The sequence below is a fragment of the Enhydra lutris genome, unplaced genomic scaffold (assembly GCF_002288905.1).
Source record: "Enhydra lutris kenyoni isolate GAN:26980312 unplaced genomic scaffold, ASM228890v2 scaffoldscaffold27, whole genome shotgun sequence".
In the NCBI taxonomy this organism is placed as follows: domain Eukaryota; kingdom Metazoa; phylum Chordata; class Mammalia; order Carnivora; family Mustelidae; genus Enhydra; species Enhydra lutris.
Genome location: NW_019154111.1, coordinates 1,689,761 through 1,699,598, shown reverse-complemented (window position 1 = coordinate 1,699,598; position 9,838 = coordinate 1,689,761). Strand labels below are relative to the sequence as shown.

Sequence of the window (9,838 nt, the reverse complement as noted above, 5' to 3'; positions counted from 1 at the left end):
CATAATTTTGCAATATATTGCTTTTTCTGGTGTTATTTTTACACAAACATGATTTAATAATAAAAGGCAACTTTATAATAAAAATATATCTCTGACTTTAATTTGAAATAAAATTAATTTTGGGAGGGAAATGCATTTTCATCATCTCTACACCTCTATTATAGAAGTTGTAACAGGGTGGCTCAGTCCACCGTGTTGGAAATCGACACGGTGTCCAACTCTTGATTTCTACTCAGGTCCTGATCCTCAGGGTTGTGAGATCAAGCCCTGTGTTGGCTCTGCTCTCAGTGGGGAGTCTGCTTGTGATTCTCTCTCTCTTCCTATCCCTCTGCCTTCCCCACCCCCACTCATGCTCTTTCTTTTGCTAAAATTAATTTCTTTCTTTCTTTCTTTCTTTCTTTTTCTTTTTTTAAGTTATAACAGGGCCATCACACTGGCATGAAGCCTCAGAGTCAAAAGATACTAGGAATTGGTGGATACTGTGACAAACTAAAAGTACACATATACCTCATTTAAATGTATAGCCATTGTTCCACTTCAACCAACTCACCACACAGCCCCAAAACTGCCCAACCTTCTAATTTTTCAAGGACTGATTTTTTTTGTGTGCATATATGCAATCTCCTAAATTTAAATGTTGACCAATAAGAAGTATTAAGAACTGGTGGGCTAATGCTGTCCAGGATTAGGCTGTACAAAATAAAACACATCCACAGGCCAGATTTGGCCCAAAACTCATTAGTGTCTAGCTAAGATTTCGGTTCTCAATCTGGTTATGAGCAATACAAACTACTTTTAGCTTTTTAAAAATACAACCTGCCTGGGCCCTATCTCAGATACTACCTTACTAGATCTGGAATAAGTCCCGGGCATCTGCATATTGTTTGAAAATGCCAGGGCTCAGTGTGTTTCACAGTGTGAAGAAGTAGGGAATTAAATTTCAAGATAACAGTGTTTGGTCACATGTGCAAGTTCAGCACTATGTTCAGAACACCCTGTCACTTTCCCAGGGTAATTCTACCTGTCTCAGCTTTCAAACACTGATGTGCATATCAGTAAATTATAATTGTGATACACAGGCAAATAATGAAACTGTAACAAGGCAGTTTTTCTCATTTCTAATTAACCCAAATAGCATCAAATTTTGGTTCTTCTTGTTTGGGTACATTATAATAGCTGAACTTTGTGAAGGAATCTTGATTCTAAGTAAAAATGTCCATATACAAGCTGATGGGAATTTCTTATTCGTAAACATGCTAGCTGTAGGATAAAAACAACTCCACAAATAAGAGAGAAAATAAAGGAAGCCGGAGAAGGCAGATCAAAGGAGCTGTTGCATTTTAAAGACAATTTAGCAGGTAACAGGTCTTGTGAGATGAGTACAAAGGCATGGGAACAGTTAAAATTCCTAATCTGGGACTCTTGCCTGTCACGTGAATATGGGCTTAAAGTAAATAAGGTAGAAAGATGCTGTGATAGGAACCTCTTCCAAATTTTTTTCCAATGAGCCTCTGCAAGCCCAAGGCAAATAGGTCTTTATGAAAAATGGACACCGCCTGTAACAAGATCCTTCCATCATTTGCATTTCAAGCCTCTGACTTGTAGTCAGTCATGCAGCAATCAAATGAAGAAAAATTGGAAATAACCATTAACTGGAGGAAGAATTACAATAACACTGAATGAGGGTCAGAAGTTTGCAGAACAGGTACCAGTCCTTGGTGTGGAAACCTGAAAGTGAGGGCCAAAGAGAATGGCCACGGTGAGCACAGATGCCACAGATAGAGACACATCCAGGTTTAAAATCGTCCTCACCTTGGTGGTCTCTGGAATAGAGTGCATCACTGGCATCATTGGGAACGGCTTCATTACGGCTATCCACGGGGCCAAGTGGGCCAGAGGCAAAAGACTCCCTGTCAGTGACTGCATTCCGCTGATGCTCGGCTTTTCCAGGCTCTTGCTGCAGATCTGGATGATGCTGGAGAATACTTACAGTCCACTGTTCCCAGTCACTTATAACCAAAACACAGGGCTTATACTCTTCAAAGTCATCGTCATGTTTCTGAGCTATTTCAACCTCTGGCTTGCTGCCTGGCTCAGCATCTTCTGTTGTCTTAGAATTGCAAACTTTGCTCACCCTTTGTTCTGCATGAGGAGGAGGAAAATCACAGGGGTCATGCCTTGGCGTCTGGGACTATCACCGTTCATCTCCTTATGCTTCAGCTTTCCCTTCTCTATAGATACCTTCAAAGTGTATGGAAGTAGTTCCATTCCTGAGAGGAAATGGTAGTAGAAATGGCAGTAGTTCCATTTCCACTGAGAGGAACTACTTCTCTGAGACCAATATGGTTAACCTGGTTCTCTATAACCTGGGGATCTTCATTCCTCTGATCATGTTCATCCTTCCAGCCACCCTGCTGATCCTCTCTCTCAAGACACATACTCTACACATGGAAAGCAATGCCACTAGCTCCAGGGACCCCAGCATGAAGGCTCACATGGGGGCCATCAAAGCTATCAGCTGCTTTCTCGTTCTCTACATTTTCAATGCAGTTGCTATTTATTTCCATGTCCAACATCTTCAACAGTTCCTGGAATATTTTGTGCAAAATCATCATGGATGCTTCTCCAGCTGGCCACTCAGTGCTACAGATCTTGGGTAACCCTGAGCTGAGAAGAGCCTGGAAGAGGTTTCAGCACCATGTTCTTCCTCACCTGTAAGAGCAGACTCTGTGACTGGAACCCAGAAAACCACAGGACCTGGTTCAACCAGTTCTGCCTCTCCCCACCTAGACCTCTCTCTTCATCCATCTCTTCTGCCCTAATCTTGCTCTGACACTTCTCCTCAGGTAACTGGGCCCTTTCATGAAAGGGACGCTGAATTTTTAACACGAGATTCTAAGAAAAAGTAGCTAAGCAACTCTAAGATGAATCTGTGAAATCTTCTCAATCTATGCTCATTCAACTCCTGCCCTGAGCTCCTCCTTGCATCTCCTCCCCTGAGCCTGAAAGGAGAGGTTGGCCATACATTTCCATTTGCCTGGGATGATCTCAGTTTGTGCCTGTTGTCACCGAGCACCCTTTCATTCTCAAGGATATCTTGGTCTGGATGAAAAATTACATGGTCACCCTAGTTAAGGCACCCTACTGATCCACAGTGAAGAAAAAGGAGGGCTAGTGATGAGTGTAGTATGCATTCCAAGAGGTAGAAGGGAAACTGTAATATAGGGAAAAGGGATTCTGGAAAGAAAGGCTGGCCAGAATTATCAAACTCCACAGAGACTTTAAAGAGAATGGAGGCTGCATACACTATTAGTGGCATGACAGGTGGTCTTCCGATTGCAGAAGTTTCCGGAGAAGGTGAGGAAAACAGTGAGGGAGTTTGTAAATACCAATAATTCCAGGACATTGTCTGCAGAGAAACATGAAATACAGGGCGGCAGGTGGGGTGAATGGATGGTCAGCTGAATGCTTCATTTTTCCAAATAGTAGGGGGATAAAAGGAGAAGAGAGGAGGACTGAGGGCAAGAGTCATGTGTGCAGCCACACAGAGAAAATAGGAGGAGTCCAGAGTAAAGAAATGTCTGTTTTGCTGTGCTCCTGAGTCTGTTATGCAAGTGTGTCTGCCTCTGGTGTTGTCAGTTCTAGGTCTCCTTGAAGCGATGGGTGGTGCAGGGGCAGGTGACCAGGGAGGGCCTGTTTGAGAAGAAGGAAAACATCACACTTCACTGTCACTCTTTAGAATGATGGCATAAACACAGTCTTTTTTTTTTAAGATTTTATTTATTTATTTGACAGAGAGAGATCACAAGTAGGCACAGAGGCAGGCAGAGAGAGAGAGGAAGGGAAGCAGGCTCCCCGCTGAGCAGAGAGCCCAATGTGGGACTCGATCCCAGGACCCTGAGATCATGACCTGAGCTGAAGGCAGCAGCTTAACCCACTGAGCCACCCAGGCGCCCCACTGAGCCACCCAGGAGCCCCCATAAACACAGTCTTAAAGGGCTGTGCACAAAATAGGACACCCCATTCCTAGATATCTTGGAACCAGACAGTTAGGAACTGGGGGGTTTCTTGTATTTGGTGTTTTTTAAATTAAAATTATAGAGGAAAATGTGAAAAGAAGGCTACTGATCATACCAACACTCCCAAATGAAAATGAAACATCAGTAGCAAAGACTAAATGCTGAGTATCTGGGCTCTCAAGCACATTTTTCTGAGAAAGTCCCTTACATCTGTGAACAGCAAAAAAAATTATACACATACGCACACACACACTCAAGTACATCCCTTTAAAGTTCCAACAGCATGGGATTTATTCAACTAGAAAAGAAAAGATTCATGAAAATAAATAAACATTTTTCATAGTTTTCCTAACTGATACTTATTTCTGTGACTATTTAAGGCTAGGTTGGTTGGTATGATAAGACAAATCAGATTCTGAAGTGTCATTCCAACTACGAAACAATAGAGAAATATCTTTTTTTCCAATAATACATGTATACCTATCTACTGAAAAACAGAGAAAAACAAAATTTAGAGCCACAATGTGATTGATATGAACGATCCCAAGATGAGAAACTATATAATCCCTCCCCATGCTTATTATGAGGAAATATTATGTCATTGTTTGCAAAAGCCAAAAGCAGCAGAGAGCTAACAAGAGCTTCAAGGATAGAGACGTCAATACTCCTAGTTGCCCTACCTTCAACCAGATAAAGTTCCCTCCAGTCCATCCTTCCTTCCTTCCTTCCTTCCTTCCTTCCATCTTTTCTTTTTCTTTCTTTTTGTACAACACACCTAAATTTCCATAATGGGCCATAACACCCTATTTTCAAATTGGTTGGCTTTAGACAGAAATCAGAAGTCCTAGGATGCCTGGGTGACTCAGTCAGTTAAGCTTCTGCCTTCAACTCAGGTCATGATCTCAGGGTCCTGGGATCAAGCCCCATGTTTCGCTTCCTGATCAGTGGAGAGTCTGCTTCTCCCTCTCCCTTGGCCCTCCCCACTGCTCATCCTCTCTCCCTCTCTCACTCTCAAATAAATAAATAAAATCTTGAAAAAGAAAGAAAGAAAGAAAGAAAGAAAGAAAGGAAGGAAGGAAGGAAGGAAAGACAGAAAAAAGAAATCATAAGTCCTAAAGGACCTACTTTGCAAACTCTACATAAGAGCACTGTACCCTGAGAGAGGTTCAAAAGTCATGGTGTGAAGAGTTCCTTTACCCACAAAGTCACTCTGGACATTCATCCACCATGTGGAGCAACAGGGGGACGTTGGTTGTCACAGAACTCCCATGTAGAAGGCCCAGAACAGGGCAGGGTGTCGCAAACCTGGTTGAGTCCTGGAGAATGAAAACTAGAGTAGCAGCCAGGGCCAATCTAACAGCTGGAACTTGAGAGGCAAAGAGTTGTTCCACAATCCCACAACAATCTTTGCCTCCTAACACCTCAGTATCTGTTAATTCCCCTGTGGTTCCTGCTTTTCTGGGAGTGGACTCTGCAGAAATTATCTCGTATTTTTCTCTCACACACTCTTTACTTTGGGCTGCTGGGAAAGAACCTTCTATTGAAGGTGAGTCTTGAGTTGGGGGGAGGAGAGAAGAAACCAAGTAGAAAAATCATGGCAGAATGGGAAGAAAGACTGAGAGTCCCATTAGACTCCTGTTTCTTCCCTCTGGACACAAGTGGACTCCTTAGAAGAGAGGTAGGAGGAATGTTAATTCCTTACATGCTCAGAAAGGTTGGTTTGTGGGAGAAGGAGGAAGGATAAACAAGCTGGGGCACCAGTCCTTAGTGTTGTAAGACTGAGGGAGCTCTCTGGACCCCTTCACTAGACTAGGGACAGGTTGCTTCAGATATCAGAGGCAAAAGTCAGAGGAAAGTGTTCATCCCATGTTCTTTGAGGAGAGGTGACATGTTATATGATTAGAAACTTCTACTGGAAGCAGGACAGAAGCATCTTAGAGCCTAGAAAGTGGCCCAGGAAGGGTAGGTGGAGGCAGAAAAGAGCAAGGGGCAGCACAAGAGGTGTGGCGTGGAAAGCCAGAGCAGAAGGATTGGGAAAGGGAAGGGGTGAAAGTGCTAAGTGCTTGGCCAGGTTCAGTTGGAAGAAGTACTCTACAGATCCTACCTGGCCCTTGGGTGTGATCCCTGCAAGCAGTAAAAGGTCTTCCAAGAATTTTCCAGAGGAAAATTTCTGGGCAGGGCCTTTCAGAGTTCAGCATGCTATACCGCCCAGGAACTCTGTGTCTGTGAAGCTAGCCTGTCAGCCAGCTTCACTGCGGGGGCGGGGGGGGGGGGGGGGGCTGGTTTTTTTTGTAAAGTTTCTTGTTTGTCTCTCATTTGATTTTTCTTTCTTCTTTTTTTTTTTTTTTTTTTAGCAAAGTGCCTTATAAATATTCTGTCCTATCTCAGTTGTGTTAGGAAAAAAATAAGAGAAAAGTGGTTTTGGAAACAGTTGAAAAGAAAAAGAATCAACAGTCCCCTGGGTTGTTGGGTTGGGTTGGGTTGGGTTGGGTTGGGTTGGGTTGGATTTGGCTGTGGGAGCAGCAATGAAGGTAATCCAAGGAAAGAATTCCAAGGCAGACCATTACTGGGAAAAATCTCACCTCTGGGCAGCTGCCCCCTCCCTCCTGCCATGCGTTCCTGGAATCACAATGACTTCGGTCTGGGGTTGGGCTTTGCTATTTCCAGGCATTTGGTGCAGGCATGTTGTTGCACCTTTCTGAACCTCAGCTTCTGTATCTGTAAAATGGGAATAATGATAATAATACCTCCCTCCTAGAATTATCTATCTCACCCTAAGAAATGAGAGAGATAAAACACAGCATAAGCTCTCAACAAATGGTAGCTGTTACTATTCTAAAAGGAAGGGATGCCAGACTGAGAGGCCAGGAGTCTAGAATGAGGATACTTAGAACAGGCCAGTTGTGAAGAGACCAAGACCTGGAAAGAAGGCGCACCGGGGGGGCGCCTGGGTGGCTCAGTGGGTTAAGCCGCTGCCTTCGGCTCAGGTCATGATCTCAGGGTCCTGGGATCGAGTCCCGCATCGGGCTCTCTGCTCAGCAGGGAGCCTGCTTCCCTTCCTCTCTCTCTGCCTGCCTCTCTGCCTACTTGTGATCTGTCTGTCAAATAAATAAATAAAATCTTTAAAAAAAAAAAAAAAAAGAAGGCGCACCGGGGGCTTAGCCTGTCCCACAGACTCAGGGGAAAATGTGGCACATCCACAGCAGCTCATTACCCCAAGCAGGGTGGGCAGGGTGGTGCCCTGAAATACTTGGCTCCAGCACACCCTTCTGGCAACACCAGAAAGACATCCAGTATTCCAGAGTTTAATCCCCTGGCAATTTTGAATGAAGCAGAGCACTAGGTCAGGGCTCAGCAAACTTCCTGTCAAGAGCCACGCACAATAAATATTTTAAGCTCTTGGGCCACATACAGTCCTGGCCACAAGTCCTCAACTCTTCCGTTGTAGCACACAAGCCACCAAAAGCAACATGTAAACGAACAGTCATGGCTGCGCTCTAATAAAACTTTATTTACAGACACTGAAATGTCAATTTCATATAATTTTCACACTTCATGAAATATCCTTTAATTTTTTTTAACCATGTAAACATGCAAAAAGCTTTCTTAGTATGTGGCCTCTACAAAAACAGGCAGTGAGTGTAATTTGATCCCCAAGCCACAGTTTGCCAACCCTGTACTTGGTACTTTCTCCAACACAAGGAGGGACCAAAACCCACCACCAAATCCCAGCTACCTTCACTGAAAACCAGAGACACTCATTATGGCGATTTTGCCCTGTTTTGAATGCAACTTCCTGAATATTTCGCCACTTTCAATTCCTCCAGCTTTGGCCCACCCCTTGGTGATCCCTAAACCATAATCCTTTAGTTCTTTGTGAGAAACAAACAAGGAGTGCTTAGTCCCTTGCTCCTACCACCATCCTGCTGTTATAGACATACACAAGGCCCCAAAGGAGTTTGTATCTAAAGCTTTAAAAGATACTGCCCTGAAGCTATTCTGTGCGTAACAAGGAGTAAAAATCATGAAACAGGTTCCTGCAGGGTCCTTGGGAACATCTGGAAGGCTGCATCTCTAGCTCTGAAATGATCACGCTCCTCCAGACTCCCACTGTGAGACTGGACACAAGGCTGTGGGTTCCTGAGGTTCTGACCCAACAGGGCAATGCTGACATGTTTGTGTCCTTTTTGGCTGGTTTATTAGATGATGATGGGAAATGTCTAGAGTCAGTGTGGCACAGGGGAAGAAATCTAGATTCAAAAATCTAGATTCAAGTCCCCGCTCTAAGTGATCTTTGGAAGGTCACCAACCGTGTTTTGGCCTCAGTTTCCCCATGCAGAAAACAAAGATGATCATAATATTCACTTCACAGGGTTGTTTTGAGGTTCAAAGGAAACAATATGTCTGTGCATAATAAACGACAAGCCACCATAAGAAGGTGAGCATGTAAATTCATTCAACAAGAGTGCACTGAGAGAGCTGCTCACTGAACGATATACCAAGCATTCAAAGGTTAACACAGCTAAATTGTCAATCTCCAAAGGCTCGGAGACTAGGAAAGAACAACTCATTTAATTACCAGGTGGGAAACACTTCAGTGGAGGTCCCTGTACTGTGGGTGCAGGGATGTACCTCAAACTGCAATGTTCATAGTTCAAATTCCTCTCAAAAAAAAAAAAGACAAAACGAAATTGGAGTGCCTGGGTGGCTCAGTCAGTTAAGTGACTGCCAACTCTTGATTTCAGTTTGGGCTCTGTGCTGGGCATGGAGCCTACTAAAAAATATACAATAAATAAATAAAATACATTTTAAAATAAAATAAAACTGTTGGGGCCCCTAGGTGGTACAGTTACTTAAGCCTCTGACCCCTGGGTTTTGGCTCAGGTCATGATCTCAGGGTCTTGAGATGAGACCTATGTCGGGCTCCACACTCAGCTCAGAGTCTGCTGGGGTTTCTCTCTCACTCTCCCTCTGCCCCTCCCTGCTCACTCTCTCTCTCTCTCTCTCAAATAAATAAATAAATCTTTAAAAAAAAATAAATCCCGATCTTTCTGCTTTCCTTCTCTGACAGAAAAAGGGGAACTCAAGACAATTCTTCTCAGTCCCACTGGACCAGTTAGGAAAGACCAGGGCCAAGAATGTTCCCACTGAGCATCCCTAGAAATCCCCACCACGGCCAGAGGATGCAAAAGAGAAAAGGGTCCCAATACATCCAGTCCTCCCTAATGACAGCTGTTGTTTGCATCTCCTCCCTAGAGCCCTCAGAGTCCACAGATAAATGTATGGTTGATTCAAACCAGATGCTGGATAATAAATTATTGCTGGTGGCCCTGAGTGCAGCTGGAACCAAGAGTGACAGAAATGCTTAGCGGGGAGATGGGGCAATTTGACTCTCCAAAGACTGGAGACCTCATAGGATCCTGGTCGGGTTTCCTGTTCATCTTACTTCTCAATGGAACAGGACCTGACACTCACATTCCATTCATGAATGCAGAGAGAAAAATTTGCTTCCCTTCAGACTTAAAGGCCAGAAATATGCCTCAAAAAACTCAGTCTAGCCACTTGGAGGTTGTGGTTGTGTCTATCCTGGGCCCTGAAGCCGCCCTCCCCTTCCTCTTAGCCTAGAGAGAATGGCTAATCTGCCTGGAGGACTCTACAGGGACGGGGAGGAGGAGCTGGATTTGGTGACCTTCGCTGAGGTCGGAAATAGGAGGAAACATGACTTCACTCCTAGCTCCACCCCCTTACTCCCCACCAACTACCCCCAACTGCCTGCCCTCACAGTGTGCGTGGATCCCAGATTCCCCACCTAACCTGAA

The 9,838-nt window shown here is 44.2% G+C and overlaps 1 protein-coding gene across 1 annotated transcript; it reads left to right on the top strand.

The window, feature by feature from the left end:
* Positions 1 to 1,750: 1,750 nt before the first annotated feature.
* Positions 1,751 to 2,733, top strand: LOC111152080 (taste 2 receptor member 40). Its single transcript, XM_022510377.1, is given in 3 exon segments — positions 1,751 to 2,296; positions 2,298 to 2,551; positions 2,553 to 2,733. Coding segments are annotated over 3 exon segments (981 nt in total).
* The last annotated feature ends 7,105 nt before the right edge of the window (positions 2,734 to 9,838 follow it).